Below are 16,844 nucleotides of genomic sequence, written 5' to 3'. Positions count from 1 at the left end.
GTGTGTTGTATCATCCATTGCTTCCTCACACCATGGCCAGTCCCCCAGGCACGAGAAAGGCCAGGACTGACTTGCAGAGGAGGTGGGAGACCTCTGGAGAAACAGTGGTTTCCCTGGTGCTGGTGCAGCCTAACCCTTCTCACCGATGGCAATGCCTGCTGCCGCCAACACTGTGCCTGGGGCCCAGCTGTGTGTTCATGGCTGCAGCCTGCAGTCAGGAGTTCACACAAAGCCCGTAGGGACAAATTACTTTTTACTTAGATGTGAATTACAAAGGCAAATTTTACCAGGAAAGAAAGACAACACACTTTGTACTTGTAGCTACTCCCATGGTAAATACAGTGGCATAATGGAGCAAGCAAAGCTAAATCACCATTAAATGATAAAACATATATAATTAAGTGCTGAGATTTGATCTTTTAATAGAGCGTTTCCTTTAAAAAAACCTCCAAAGTGCCATACTGTTGCTCAGCTAAAGTAAGTAGACTCTTTTCCCATGTTAAAGATTATTTTCAAAGAACTGAGTTGTTTTGCCAAAAACCTGGTTTTTTTCAATAGGTGTAGGCAACAAGGGAATTATTGTAAATCACATAGTAAAGATGCTTTCCCCACAGGTACTACACAAGCCTTTAACACCTCATTTCCTTGTCCCTGAATCCCAGCTGAAATTTATCTGGAGCCATTGAAAAGTACTAAAAGTATTCATTTAAAAAAAAAAGAAAAAAGAAAAAGGGGAGGGCAATCAATCCCTGTCACTCAAGAGCTTGAAGAGTACAGCTGCGTTTTGCTAACAATCATTTTATAATGTTCCACCATTATCCTTATCATCCCCTAATCTAAGGAATTCATTTTTTAAGTCCTTCTACAATATAGCAAATTCAGAGGCAGGAAAAAAAACAACCAAAACAAAACAAAACAGAAAACCCACAAAAAAAAAACCAAGGCAAGACATTTATCCCATTTCAGACCTCTTTGTCAGATTTTAGTGGAAAATCAGTTCTGAGGTATCTCTTCTTTCAGACTATCTGGACCATAAAGATCTTTCTTGGGTTTGGCAAGTAATTTTTGTTACTGGGTTGGACCACACATACACCAACATTAAAATATGTTTAAATACAGTCTAGACATCAGCAGGTTGAAATAAATATTTGTTTCCGAGAGGACTACAGAAACAAATGGAATGTAGCCATTTCCAATACTATGAGTATCTTTCATGAGAAAAAAAGGTCTAAGCTGAAATAACTAACTCAGTATAGATCAGAGATAAAGCAGTTCAATTAAACTCAGTAATCTGAATGAACAACACAAGTGACCTATGAATAACTTGAAATTTGCAACTAAGAGCTATGTCCCTTTTTGAAAAAATAAAAATGTTAAGAAAAAAAACTGGGGGCAGAGCTGGAGCAACCGATGAATTTAAAGGTCAGATTTCTTTTTTCTTTTTTTTAAAGAGTCTCTGCATTTTTATTGGATATAGCAGAACAACCAGCACCACCACCATGGTGAAAAAAAAACTCTACAAAGTAGCAAAAAGAAATGGGAACTTGACTATAGGTAGAAAAATGTAACTTTTTAAAAGCTAACCTGTTTAAGATAGTTCTCTTCCCTTTGACAAGTCTGCAGGTAGAGCTTAACATTTATTGCATCAGATACAGATATATATATATAGAACATTGCTCTAAACTGGAAAAAAGTTATTTTTTACATTTCAAATGCTTTGTAAGCAACATTAGAAGTTAATATGCCGCAAGAAATTTTTTAAGTTTCCCCTCTCCTTCCCCAACAGGCTTCTTTTTAAGCCCTAGTAAATACATTCCACAGTCCCTCTGTTTAAGGGGCCATCTGTAAATTATTACAGTGTAATAAAGAGAAACAAATCAAGAAAAATGAGACACTAAAGCTGTTCTATGTGGCTATAGTACATAATCACAAATAGTTCAGCAACCATTTATGACGCTTACTGATTCCGCAGACCATAGTAGTTCTATCTTGGGAATTGGCCACCGCCACCACCGCAAGCTCACAAACAAATGGGTAACCTGGACTTTGACCATTTTTTTATTTTGGTCATTGCTGTTAGAGAATAATTGGAGTTCAAACACAATCTGCAACCTTTTTTTGCTTTCAGGAAGAGGCAAACCAACTGCTGTACAGTGCCAGCTTTCTCTTTGCACAGGTAACAAGAATTCAAGCCTCATGAAGCACACAATTAGGCAAATAAAGCATCCAGATGCCCTAAGTATACTAGAGTATTAGTTTAATCCCCAGCGCCATGTAAAAATACATTCTAAATTAACTGCTTTTCAGGGGACCTTCAAAGTTGAAGATAAAAGATCATAAATAAACAAGAAACCAACTCCCTGCAGACTCAGTCAGGGTTATCAATTCACAAGAGGTTCTTAGTCCTCCTTCATGATACATTTGATATACTTTAGCACAGCATGGGCATATACTGATACATAGCTAGGTCATTAAAAGTTGTATGTGCAGGGTTCTACTCATCTCCCCTTTCACAGACTTGCTAGCAGAGGTCAGTTACTTCCCATAAAATTTCTTATTCAGAAGAAAGATCAGAAGGTTGACATTCACTTTTGCTCTGTCAAACAACTTCATGACTGCAACGCCTTCATACTGCAGCTGCAACAGATCCTGCCAAAGAGAATACCTTTATGAGCAAGGAGTCCTCAAGAGCTTATAAAGAATATACAACACCCTGTGGTACAGTAGGTTTTTGAGGAGTATCTATCACAAAGTACACGGCATAAGATAGAAAAATGAGAGACTCATTAAAGATCCACTCGTACTGCATGAAAAATAAAGTTGCTGTAAGGCATTTAAGATGTCAATTTTTTTAATCTATGTTTATTAAAAAAAAAATTACCAAAGAGGGCAGAAATAGAAGACCATTCTAAGAAAACCAAATTTCAGATTTAGCCATCTCCAGGCTTTTCATTTACACAGTAGCTATAAAGTTGTTGTAATGTTTAGAAAGGGTCTCCTACGTGCCTAATTATATTATGTACCCAAGAAATATTACACCATTCCACAGCATCAATTTCTAAAATTCTTCGTTGCCACAGGTCTCAGTGACGTGGTTTAGAGCACTGCAATCTAGGGCAGAGTAAGAAATGGCATCTCTGTTAGGACTATGTACACAATGCTGATTCAGTCTCTCAGGTGTTTATGTAGGCAGTATTTCTAGCTACACTTTGCTCTTGTCAGTGATGCACCTGACAGAGCAATAGGACTCCCTGCACTGATTTATCTCAGCAAGGAATTTCTTTCAGCAAGCCTGCTCTTGAACAATACATATTGAAGAAGGTGTTCATGTAGTACTACTGCAGGGAAATGTTGTGTGCATTCCAAAATCCAAATCTGGCTCCTGCAGCTGTCCAGCCTGGGTAACACGAGTAAAAAATCATAAAGCTATTTCTGCTGCTTTCTGTAAAAATTTTGGCAATGGCAATGCAAGTCTTTTTAACAGATGCCAATGTTAATGCTATACTTGTATGACCAAAGGCAGTTCTCTCGTTGCTGTCCTCTCAGAACATCTGCTTTTTCTGCAAAGCAGTGCTACAAACACATAGTGCTATAGCAACACGTGCCCAAGGAGCAAGTGACTGTGGGTAGCCCCATGAATCAAGAAGTTCATGACCAGCTCCAATGGATTAGGACTGGAATGAACTAGGGGAGTCCTCAGAACACATGAATAGCATGCACAAGGCAGCTGTCCCTCCCAGCAGCCAGTTAGGTGGCATGGACTTCCCACAACACGAGGTGCTCCTGCACACAATCTGTTTTGAGACCCCTGAGGCATCCACTATCAACAAACCTAAAAACAGCCAAGCTGGGTGGGAGGTGGGTAGAGACAGAAGTGGAAGAAGGGAAAAGAGACACCAGGCATAACAGTACTGGCGTGGGAGGAAGAATGGGGAACCGTTTGGGAAAAGGTCAGTTAGTATGACTGTTCCAGTAGCCCGGCCTAAGTAAAGGTTGAAGACTCCTAAGACCTGTATATGGCTAAAGAAACAGGTAAGTGTAGGGTGGCAGAAAGAACACCAATATGTGATGACCAGCTAAAGCCACCACACCCAAGCCCAGACCACTGCCACAGACTCCTGATCTCTCTGCTGTAGCAGGAAGTTGTTGAAAATGCATGCATTTGTTCTGTGTGCATACATATAAGTGTAACTAAGAACACAGACTAACATCAGGGTTTCATTAGTAAAGAAAGAAAAGTAGTCTGAATCCTCCATTTGCATTGCAACTGTTTTCCCTGCAACAAATGGGTTGTTTTTGAGAGCATTTTTCAGATTGTTCAGGCAGAAAACATGTCTTTATTATTTTTATGAAGAGTCTGGCAAGCAGAACTTATATGCCACTACTAAATAGGACGGTTCTTACCTGATAATGTAACATAAAGGTTTCCATCTGTACCCCCATGAATTTTGCTTTTACCTCGAAATCTCCTACTTCTTCTGTTGGACTGATTTCAAATATGACGTTTTTAAACCTATGAAATTTGAGAAATGAAAACCCACAGTTCATTACTGAACATGTAATTCCTACTGAAACAGGGAGAGAATATACAAGATGAAACCTGAAGATAAATTTCTAAGAATTCTGTTCTTAACTCTTTATTCTATATCCCCATTTGGAATGAGATCATAAAAGCCGACAAGACTCAATACAACAATGAATGGAAGCCTAACAGATTCTACGTCTGGTAGATCACACCTTCACACAAGCATAGTAGGAAAGACAGTAATTTAGCCCACGCAGTCTAGTCTACTTCAGTGCTGCACATCCATCTTCATTTAGTGCACAAAGTACAAAATATGATTCGGGGTTGAATAAAATTCTAGTAACAGGCAGATTCTCTATATTCCACAGAAAATATACCAGGTTCTCAAGGCTAGCAAACTGCAGCTGGTCAAACTCAAGCTAGCATTAAGTTGATTTTTCAACAGTGAGATCTATTAACCATAGTGGCAATTCACCCGAGGAGGTACCCTTCCATGACTGTAGGGGTGACAGGGAAGGGGTGGGTGGGAAGAGGTTGTCATGTTTAAATCCCATTACAGTTCTCAATCAAAGACCTCCTTTGCTTCAACCAGGAAAACAAAGAATTTTAAAAAAAAGAGAGAGAGAGAACTGCCAAGTGATCACTATGCAAGGTTTCCTGGCCCTAGGAATGCCAGCCTGGATCACCAAAACAATTTCTTCAGCTTTAATAGTTATGTCTACCAACAATGCTAAATTCCAAGAACAAAACCTCAAGACAATCTGTCAGTATCTCAAACAAATCTCAGAGCTTCTGTTCTCCAATTGCCAGCACCTAGACTAGTTCAAAGAGAGACAAGAATTCAACATACCTGTTTTCCTCTTTCTCCGAGAAGGTTATTTAGCTCTAAAGAGTTTTTAAAAAATACTCACTGGTTAACTTGCAGGTCCTCAATCTCTAAAAGCACTCCCTTCTCATGAAGTCGAGCTGCTGTATATTTTAGAGAAATCTTTTTACTGTTTTTGCCTTTCATCTCCCGAGGTTTCTTAGAGACTCTGAAAACAACAACAAAAAAAACCCAAAATTAAACAAGATGATCAGTCAAACAAGTAGAGAGATTGCAGACAGCAAACATTTAAGCCTATTTGGATGAGGGGATAGAACCAGTACAGCTAATCTACTGTGACCAATGCAGCTGATAGGTGATGTGTTTCTACTAGTGAGTTTATCTGTAAAGTAATTGTAGCTCAGATCAGATCTTTTATTTTCTACTATTTACCAATAACACTTACACTACAGGAGAAGAAAAAAAACCCCAAAACAAAACCACATGGCACTTCACAGAAAACAGCATCATCTATCATTAGGCAAAGGGGATCTGGTGACAACTGACATGGAGAAGGCTGAGGTTACTCAACAACTTTCTTGCCTCAGTTTTCACTGGCAGTTGCTCTTCCCACATCTCACTGGGGAGGAAGACACTTTTTCTTTTTTTTTTTCTTTCTTTTTTTTCTTTAGGAAAATCTGAATTACCTTGCCCTACAACTGACTCCATTTGGGATAAAAAGAGGACAATTAATTCATGATCAATGCTTTCCTTGTAGGTAACTATGTTATTTTCATTCTCTGGTCCTAGAAAGGATGCCAGGACGGACTGACTGAGCAGCAGGTGCATTATCTGCATGACCTGCTTCGTTCCCACTGGACTCTCTAAACTCCCCTCTCCCAGAGGGACCAAAATTCTTTCAAGTATGTCTTTTTGACCCCACTCAGGACACTGCTCTCTCCCCGTATTTTCCCACCACTACTAAGACCCTTTCCCTAGAACTATTGCTGCAGTGAAGAGCTCGGCCAAGGAGCTTTGAGCAGATCACATTATGATTCTTAGCAACAACATACACGTGTTTTCTGTAAGAAGCACTTCTAGGGCCACAGCATGGTTCTGAAATACTTACTTGCCCTTGCTGGCCAGGTTATCCAAGCAGGTTTTGATGTAGCTTTTGTAATAATCCACTTGTTCCCCATAAAAAGTGGCTTTGGAGTTCAAGGCACTGTATGTCTGCTGCAGCTTCACCAGCTCCGCCTTTCTTCTCTGACGGTATCTACGCTGATTTCGGATATCCTACACCACAGAGAAAGACAGGCAGAGACTTAACAGTCACTTGAGCTCTCCAGTTGCTCAAGCCCAGAGCACAGAGTATTCAAAATGCATCATTTGGTTTTGCTTAGTCTTGCTTCATGCTACAAGCTGGAGCCCTCAGTTGCACTTGCCCCAGTTTAAGCATCATCACTTCTTCTCTGTGTTGACTATTTTTGGAACTAACCAACCCTACACAGCAGTTCATTTGAACCTGTTGCTGCTTTCTCAAAGTTCAATGCTGTCCTAGTTGCAATGACTAGAGTGGGCACCGATAGTCCGTGATCTAAAGGCAGCCAGCAATTTTTGCCACCGCCAGGTAGGAAAGGTATCTGCACTATAACCACAGCAGCACACAGACATTCTTATCTTTCTTTGTTAGTTGGCCATCTTTAAGTATACGTTACCTTAATACCTGAACAAAAAATATCACATGTTCAAGTCAACTTCTGTTTTCATTTTTGGTACATGTTAACAACAGTATGATTAATTCTAATTGGATCCCTAAAGGCAATTATTCACTTTACATATATAACACTTCCCAAATAGTTTTTTGGTAAACATGATATAAAATACATTGTCACCATAGCAATGTACAACAGTATTAGATCACTTTTGCAAGTTGTCCTGGTTTTGGCTGGGATAGAGTTAATTTTCTTTCTAGTAGCTGGTATAGAGTTATGTTTTGGATTTAGTATGAGAATAATGTTGATAACACACTGATATTTTCAGTTGTTGCTAAGTAGTGTTTATACTAAGTCAAGGATTTTTCAGCTTCTCATGCCCAGCCAGCAAGAAGGCTGGAGGGGTACAAGAAGTTGGGAGGGAACATGGCAAGGACAGCTGACCCAAACAGGCCAAAGGCATATTCCATACCATGTGAAGTCATGCCCAGTATATAAACTGGGGGGAGCTGGCCAGGACGGGTCAGATTGCTGCTTGGGAACTAACTGGGCGTCAGTTGGCGAGTGGTGAACAATTGCATTGTGCATCACCTGTTGTGTATATTCCAATTCTTTTACAATTATTATTATTAACATCATATTATTATCACTATTACTTTCTTCCTTTCTGTCCTGTTAAACTGTTCTTATCTCAATCCATGAGTTTTACTGGTTTTTCCCCCCCAATTCTCTCCCCCATCCCACTGGGAGGTGGGGAGTGAGCAAGCAGCTGCATGGTGCTCAGTTGCTGGCTGGGGTTAAACCATGACACAAGTTTTTCTCAGCTCCCCCCTTTATCATTCAGGTATTCTTGAATGGGTACATTTAAATAAAAATAATAGTTAGGATGTGTTTAAGTTATGGGCAAAACTTCCTCATGTGAATAAGTTTGTAGAGGTGCTACTTAAATTAGTAAAAAGGAGCAGAAAAAAAAAGATCACACAGCAGGACTTCGCTTCCAAGCTATAACACCTTTCCTTAAAGTGCCTGAAATTCTGGCAACAGAGTCATTTGAGAAAACAGAAATGTCCTATAAAAATAAAGGACTTCCCAAATGCCAAGAGGTGGAAATGCTGTGGCAAAAGGTAGGCTTTGTGTCTGTAAATTAGCTACTACAAAACTTACTCCTCCTGAAAACTCACACCAGTTTCACAATGCTGCAAACTGTGGGAAAACTCCACTACGACTACTAGGAAACCACTGATTGGCATACCTTCGCGATGTCATTAATTAGTTCCTGGTATTTATTTTTTGCATTCACTGTCCCCAGTTCTGTCAACTTCTTCAGGCCTGTCTTGATTTTATCTTTTTTTCCTTGAAGATTTAAGTTGCAACCTTCCTTTACAGACACAGTTTTTTTCATCTTATCAGGAGTTTTAGCATCACGAATGGCCCGTTTCTGCATAGCTCTTTGATGCTCTGCTTCCTAGAAAAAGAAAACAAAAAATTACCAAGTTCTTAAGCAGATCAATCTTAAGGTGACAAAGTACCAGAAACAGATTGTCTGACCTCTGGCATAACATAGGATAAAAAGTTTTGCTTGGTCATTCCCATACTGACTCCAATAAATCCATGTTTGATGAACACATTCCATGTATGGGAACCAGCAGAAGCCTACCTGCTAATTAAAATGGTCTTCTAGAAAAACAGTTTCTAGCAACTACCAGAGGATTAAGATTCACACATACAATTTATTTCCATTACATTCCCCCCTTACTATTGTTACACACTGCTCCAACATCAGTGGAGACAGCTTCACTGCAATACATAAATGCAGATTCCCATGTATACCCATATATATATCTAGATGACAATTTCCTACTCTAAAAAGAAAGCAGATAAATAGCTTCGTACTTGCTCTGAGGTAGCTGGAGTTTCCAAGATTTCAGTCAGCGTCTCCCCTGGTTGGAAGCGTATTACATCAACAATTAAACGTTTTGTGCTGCAAAGAAATCAAGGAGAATGGGAGAAAAAACTTTTAAACTGAAGGACCTTCAATACTGTTCTGTTTTGCAATAATACCAATGTTACTGATTTACCTAAGGTCAGATTATCACTGGATGCATGCTTAGGTAGTCATAGCTAGACCAGACCAGAACCCTGAGAAGGACTTTACTTTTTCGACAGTATGTTATCAGAAACTGGTTCCCTGAAAGGTTCATCTATGTAGTACATAGGATTTGCTCCCCAGTAACCCTCAAACAGCAGGGACATTACCCCATACATTCCAAGGCAGCCCCAGTCCTGCCACATGGACCACAGAAGCTGCAATTCCAAGGTGAAAGGTAAAGCAGGTAGCAGCAAATTTGTGCAGCCAGAAAGAGTCTATAACATTATCCATCCATAAATGCACTTCAGTGCTTTGTAACAGGTATCAAAAAACTCCACAGGACTATTTTCTTATGTGTATGGTAAGTGAGCCAAAACAGATCCCTGACTCCAATCTGGTGACAGACAGGGTCATTCCTTGATCTCAGCTGTGACTTAATCGCAGCCAGTGCCCACTCTGAGGCAATTCTGTCCTTGAGCCACAGAATGAAATCAAATAGCACCTTCAGTACTTCGCAGTCAGGCTGGAATTATTTCTGGCATTGCACAAAGTGCGTCACATGCACAACTTCCTCATCATCCACAATTTAGATGACTACCAGCACATCTGGTAAATCTTTACTTTTGAAATCAATGTCACCTTCTTCTGGCAGGTAGGGAAATACTGATGTATCTTTTGAGAAGCCCAGTTAATTTAAAGTTATTTTTGGAGACAAGATTTTCTTCTGGGACATCACTGGTCCATCTAGGCCAAGTATAAGCTAATCTGAAGAATTCTCAGTTAAACTACCTAGTATCTGAGCAGGAATGCATCAGGGCAGGTAAATATGCATCTGAATGTCAGGTAGCTGCTCTATACATCTCAGCAAGAGGGATTTGCTTAGTACTAATATTGACTCTTGGCCAGTTTTAAGTCCTCCAGAATAAAGAGTCTGGCAATAACGAAATCCCTGACAGTCGGTTGCTCTCTTTCCATTAGGCTAATAACACTTCTATTTCCCAAAAGGCTGTCTTCATCTATTAAGAGTCAGGTTTGGGGGACAGCAAGTGCAGAGAGAAGGAGACCGCATCATAAACCAAAAGAGGAGAGCAGCAACACCAAAGTACCCTAAGGAAATATTTCCCACAGACAGGGGAAAGCTACAGGGAGAGTATCGTAAATTACCATTGTCTCCTGCTTCGCTAACAGAATACAGACATAATCCTCTCAAAGGCTGTGTAAAGAAACTAATTCTGCAGGAGCTAGCAAACTTAGCAACAAAGCCTTATTCACATATTCTAGACATTTAGTTACCCTTAAAATTTCCATACAGGCAACACAAATATTGATTCACCTAAATTTTACATTAATAGACTTCAGAGTTAAAACTCAATTGTGATGTATACTACAGATTATTTAAGACGATCTTTACAAATTATTCACATGCAGGCAAATTCAACTGCTGCTGTCACACTTGCTCACATCTGCAAAGTTTTCTTTTCTGGCAGTTTTCCCCTCCAGAACCATCCAAGATAGACTTTTAAAGAATGACAAATTCAACAGTGACAAAGAACTAACAGGAACACATTTAACAGCTGCAGCATTGAAAGGACACGGCTACAAGCTCAGTGCATTTGGAGTAACAGTCCCACATTTGTTTAAATTACACTTTGACCATCTTATTTTCACATGCAGATTAACTGTGAAAATTCAGGTTCCTTGTTCTCTTCAGGAACATACCAGGCAGTTACCCCCTACTTACTTCAAGAGAATCGTCCTTGCATCCATCTCTGCATTCTCATCACCAGGAACGTCAAATTTATTAGTGAGTGTGAGAGAAACCTCAGTCTTTGCTAGCATTTCCCTGTTGGGGTCATTAATATTGCCAGACCCTTCCCCTGCCAAGCAGAAAGAGTTTATAGATTAAATCCTATTCTTTATGTTCTTGACTGCTACAGCTTTGTAATTTTTCCCTATGTAACAGACCACAGAAAAACTACACTGTTTCCTATACTGTCAAAAGGACCCTTCAAAAGCCAAAAACAGCTTTTAAAAAAACATCTTGAATATGTTACAGATGTTTTCTTCATAAAATTGAAAGGCACCACAAAATCACTAGTTCATATGCCTTAAAGATGTATGTGTATTCCCCACTGTATCTCAGCATCTCACTCTTTACTAAGAAGAGTAGCTGACCTGCCAAAAATACTTTTTAAATAAAAATATGACCATGCGTCTATGTCCATGTCCTCATTAGAATGAATTTTGCAAGCTAAGAGCGAAGCCCTTTTTGGCAACTGAGCTTGTAATCTTCTGTTAAACAAAGTAAGCTATTCCGTCAAAAGGAGATTTTCTTGCTCTAATTGTGTCTGAACTTTCATTACAACAGCACTGAACTGTGGCTCAGGTTTCTAGAAAACTTTCGAGTAAAGTCAGTTCCTTCCTCCCCCAGCCAGAAGAAAGAGGATAAAATCCTTAATGTATAGAAAAAAACTCTAAAGGAGGGAAAAAAGTTGTTTGTCCAATTGCCAAAGATCCTTATAGGGACACACATCATTTAATAGACTCTGAAAGGAACGCATACAGATCTCCAGAACAGAAGACAGATCTTTGCAAACAAGCTGGAACGGACACCCCTCCCCACCCCTTGCCCCCAGAAATGGCTCCAGCACAATGGAACAAAGAAAATGTGTCAAAATACCGCCTGCCTTCTAGAAACTTCTGGAGTGAGGTGAGTGGGGAGAAGAGAAGGAACTACTGTTTTCTTCAGGGTAACAAATTCTGCAGTCTGAGAGAATACACTGGAAGAAATCTGTTGCTGTTTTTTAGAGCACATCCTCCTAAATGACCTGTGATGATTCCTTAGATAGTTTCTTTATTGCACTTCAAATCATTTAAGGTAATATCACATATTTCTTAAGTACAATAAACTAGACCACCTATTAAGGACTCAATTGTAGGAACCTCTCCGAGATCGTCCAGCAGCTCGTGAATTGGATCATTGTGCTCAGGAGCAATTGCATCTTGATGGTCTAAGAGCAACTAGATGAACAGAAAGAACATTTATGTTGTTAATCGTACATCCTTTTCTAGGCAGTAAAATTACATTACTTTGAGCTGGTATCTTTTAGAAAAAGATCTTATTTCACTGAACTCCAAAGCAGCAACATCAACATTCAAAGCTATGCCATTATCACATACGCAAATACTTTTAAAAGAAACTTAGAGAAGCCACAACAAACAAATTACTTAATCCTATAAACCAACAAGCTCTTGCACACTATACTCGAAAGACAGCTTTCAGCCTTGTATTTGGTAACTTTGTGTTTCAGCCAGCAGCAGAATTTTCTTTGTAAGCACTGTGCAACTGAGCAACTGTGACTGATGTATACTTACAGTGTGTGTATTGATGATTTCACCAATAGAAATATAAATAACTGGTTTAGTGAGAGTCACCAAGTCAGAATATTCATCAATATTAAATTTATCCTGCAATTCAGGAACCTCACAGGCAGCCTGAAAAAAACGTCTGCAGAAAAAAAGGAGGAGAAAAGAAGAATCAGTATGACTCAGAGTCACGTGATGCATCAAGAGCATTAACTCTCCATGACGATCCCAAGCATAGTTTCTTTTCTTTAAACTATGGTACATTATGGCACACTACAGTTTGTCAGCTTTAGTTTAACACATCAGAAGTAATCTAGTAAAGGCAGTTATTGACATTGGCCATGATGACATAGGCTTATTTTCAGCATTCACAGGACCGGTCTATGCCTCCAGTGACCTGTTCACACGTCCTCCTGCCTCCACTGCAGTAACACCCCTTGCTCCCAGCAATCTCTGGTTTTCTTTCTTCCAAAACATGAAAGGTGTTAATATCACAATTCTTGAACAAAGGCCTACTTCAAATACATGAACAGCTAAATGCCAACCTGCTTTATTCCTGAGCACCACTGGCTTTTCATGGAGAGCCAGTGTTCATATCAGAGAGAAGAATGTATGTCCATTCTAGTTGTCCACATCCAAAGTATCACAATAAACATGTGCAAAAGCAACCTTTATTCTGGAAACTCCCAAGTCTAAATACTTGACTTCACAATCTCATTAACATACAATGTATTGTTCATAAATTCCAGGTACACATTTTATGTGCCACTGTCACTGATGCTTATGGCAGTCTGGAGTGCAATCTCTTATTTTCAACAGGCAGCATATTTGACAGAGATAGAATTTATCATATTTAAAATTTATTATTATCCCTTTTTACTTGCAATGTTACCCTCTGCCAAACTTCCCAACTTAATTAGCTAAGGTCTTCTACCTGAATTTCTGGTACGACTGCGATAGGTATTCATTAATGATGCTTAGGTGTGCATTGTCTCCCATGAACATCTTATTGGACGCAGCATGCTGCAACATCTTTGCAATGGAACCAAGGTTTCTGCGTTGATCCGTGGTCAGCTGACCTCCAGCTGAAAGATCAATGATGTCAAATGCATCTGGTGCGACAATGGCTGGATTCATGTAGCGATAATACAGTAAGTTGCCAACAATCTGCAAAAAGTTGAGTAGAGAAGAAACACATCAAGAAACAGTGGTATAGGACCCAATTGAATTTTACTGAAACTACCCTGACTGTGCTTTGATAAATTATTTTCTTGTAAGCCAGTGGGCCCTTCCAAGCTAAAGGTTCTGCTGTGCTGCTGTATACAAGCACACACTATCCCAAAGAATCTACAGTGTAAAAATAATTTTAAAAAAATATCATTAAGACACAATAGGATGGTCAACACAAAGAGGGAGGACTGAGCACTACTAGTCACAGGACAATACAGCAGCAGATATTCCTATGCATAAAGATTTAAAACTTCAATTTATAAAAATGTACAGACAGGAGATATTACAGGTTACCAATGGACTACTTGTATCAGCATGAAACAATCTATCAGGAGAATTAAAAGTAATTGAGTTAGTCTAACAGAGGGCAGAACAATCATGGTACAGAGGAACCCGGTAATGCAGTTTCAATATGGAACAAGAGCTAATTCTTAGAGAAGCGTGCAGAATCGGCTGCCATCTCTGACAAAGCAAAAATGGTGAGGAAGCATGACACACCAAGGAGCTAAACTGAGGAAACTACTTTCCATTCCTTCTCCAAAGCCCTTTTCTCTTTCAGACTAATTCTTTGATAAGCCAGCAACATTTCAGGCAGAGACCCTCAGTTAGCAAGAGTAACTGAGAAGTCATTTAATCCAGAGGTAAGAAAATCAGAAGTAAAGAAGACGAATGGCATTTGATGCTTCAAAATCCAATTTACCTAGTCAAATGTGAGCAGCAATAAACTTCAAGGAACCAAAAATAAAGGTGTCACATTATCCATATGTTCACAGATATACTTCTAACCTGTATTTGATATTTTGCCAAAAATAATTCCAGCAATGAAAAGGAATTAACCCAACATGCTTATGTAAAGCAATAATTCTCACACCACATGCTCTAGCATTTTCTGGTGGTTCACAGAAATATGCAGAGGGCCAGCTCCCTGAATCTTGGCTTTGCCTGCTTGCCACGTGATTTAAATGCATGGAAGAGATCGGGGTCTGAACAAACAACTGAAAACAGAGAGAAAAAAATCTAGCCGTTGCTGAGCAGCCCCAGAAATTACTAATTGCTTTCAGTGAGGTCACGTTTTTGACAACTGTTTCATGCAAGCCCCTGCCGTACTCTCACAGATTATGTCATGGGATGACAACAGTCAAAGCTGTTTACTAGCAGTAAAAAGAAAACACATCTGTGAAAGAAACTGTATCAATAACTTCCAAACTTCCAGGGGGAGAAGAACAGTATACTACATGGGTAGCTTTGGATGCTAAAAAAAAAAAAAAATTAAAAAAAAAAAATCTATGCAGTCATGTGGACAGTTACATTGTTTCCACAAGGATTAACAAAAAGTACAGTTGTCCACCTAAATTTACAGATGGAAGAAATTAATTCACCTGCATAGAAAGAATCGATGTCTCAGAATGGGAAAGCACAGAACTAGAAGAGAGAAGAAAACAGCATTCAGATTGTTAATTATTTTGTAATGAAGCAGAGGCAGAGAAGTTTTAAGAGACATTGTCAAGTATTCCAAGATCCAAACTCTGTTTTATTAACAAGCAAAGCAGTCACGGACATAAAGGCCTTCGCAATTACCAAAACCCATAAAAACAAAGAAATTTCAATCAAAACCCCAAAGCTATACTCATCTGAGAGAGTGCTTACTATTAGGATCCTTTTAGTTTTTGGAGACAAACCTACTGAAATGCAAAATACAAAACTGACTAGACATTATGCAAAGTGACTCTCTACATGCCGCTGTCAAAATATCCTAGAGTATTACAGATAGGGGAATTAGGAATACCAGAATTTTGCATACAGACTTTTTAACTTGACACTGTCTCTTCAAGAAAGGAGCAGCTGGCTGTGATCACACCAGCAAAACCAAAGTTTACTTTCTAGGAGCAACAGTACCCCAAGTCAAGAAACCTAAAAGACCGACCGCCCAAGATATTAAAACCAAAGCAGAAGCAACAGGATACCTCCTTCTGAACAATGTATTACATCATATGATGTATATGAAGCTAAAAATCAAAAGTCCAATGTGAAACATTTTCTATCTGTAGAAGTAAATAAGTAAGCTTTATATAGGTTTACATGCACTCCTCTCCACACATACAGCCAACAAAGGAGAAGAATGAGATGTGCTTGCCACAGCCAGTTTGGCTGACAATTATTCACAAAGGTGTTTAGATCCTCACCTTCAGAAGCTCATCCTCACCAGCATCAGGGAACTTCTCATGCAGGGAGTCTTTTAGTACCTTGGCAATGAAACGCATTCCATAACTTCAAGAGAAAGAAAAGGGCAAATAAGACTGCTGCAAGCATAAACCCACCAACAACTTCCCAGGGATAATACTGTGGTACACCAGACTCACGGGATTTTGTCCACTGAACTAACAATGGCAGACAGGAACTTGTCTGTCACTGTCCTCATGTTTCTGATTGAGGCATCCAGCCGCGTCCTCACCTCTTCGTGATTTAGAGCTTGTTCAGGTGTAACATCATATGGCAGTTTGCTATTTGAAAAAGTCAAACATGTGACTTTGAATGTGACATGAATATTCCTCAAGCTAGCATATTTCAAGAATTTCTAGCTCAACATGGAAACAATTATATTCACTTGGCTGCCAAGAGCTGTGCATTGCCTTCAATTAACGTTTTAGGCACTGGAAAAGCTGAAGTCTTATTTTATTTCCTCTACTCTCCCTTACAATGGCCACTGTGAGAAAAGGCCCAGTTAACTCAAAACTGTATCTTTTTTACAGCTTGCACACTAGGCAAAAAATGCCATTTATGACATGTAATGGTAATTCAGGCTGCAAATAAATTGGTGAAAAAGCAAGCTACACATTTGAACATCAAGATAATAAAAGCTTGGACAAAAGCCAGAAGCTAGAATAGCATCCATAAAATTGCTATAACATGCTATTGGCAGGAAGCAGTACCAAACGAATAGTTACATTTTCTCCATCAGCTGAAACTACTGCATAGTATTCCAGTGAAGACAGACAGATGAAGCTGATAATTCATAAAAGCATCTCCTAAATCTCATGTAAAGAGAAGGAACTGAACACACGTCTTCACCTGCATTTTTAACACATCCAGAATTTTGAACCAGGCATATGGCAA

General features: G+C 39.3%; 1 protein-coding gene across 2 annotated transcripts in view; it reads right to left on the bottom strand.

Moving 5' to 3' along the window:
* Positions 1–236: 236 nt before the first annotated feature.
* IQGAP1 (IQ motif containing GTPase activating protein 1) overlaps positions 237–16,844 on the bottom strand; it is a 75,238-nt gene continuing 58,630 nt past the window's right edge. For both annotated transcript variants that reach the window (XM_075044805.1, XM_075044806.1), the window contains exons 27-38: positions 16,091–16,231; positions 15,914–15,998; positions 13,435–13,667; positions 12,510–12,642; positions 12,053–12,155; positions 10,876–11,011; positions 8,939–9,026; positions 8,298–8,510; positions 6,460–6,626; positions 5,437–5,559; positions 4,405–4,513; positions 237–2,649 (exon numbers count right to left, since the gene is read on the bottom strand). In XM_075044805.1, the coding sequence (XP_074900906.1) occupies positions 2,536–2,649; positions 4,405–4,513; positions 5,437–5,559; positions 6,460–6,626; positions 8,298–8,510; positions 8,939–9,026; positions 10,876–11,011; positions 12,053–12,155; positions 12,510–12,642; positions 13,435–13,667; positions 15,914–15,998; positions 16,091–16,231 (1,645 nt within the window). In that variant the 3' untranslated portion in view covers positions 237–2,535. The remainder of the gene's footprint in view (positions 2,650–4,404; positions 4,514–5,436; positions 5,560–6,459; positions 6,627–8,297; positions 8,511–8,938; positions 9,027–10,875; positions 11,012–12,052; positions 12,156–12,509; positions 12,643–13,434; positions 13,668–15,913; positions 15,999–16,090; positions 16,232–16,844) is intronic.

Source organism: Buteo buteo, chromosome 13 (genome assembly GCF_964188355.1).
Source record: "Buteo buteo chromosome 13, bButBut1.hap1.1, whole genome shotgun sequence".
Taxonomy (NCBI): domain Eukaryota; kingdom Metazoa; phylum Chordata; class Aves; order Accipitriformes; family Accipitridae; genus Buteo; species Buteo buteo.
This window is presented reverse-complemented; position numbering and strand designations above follow the sequence as displayed.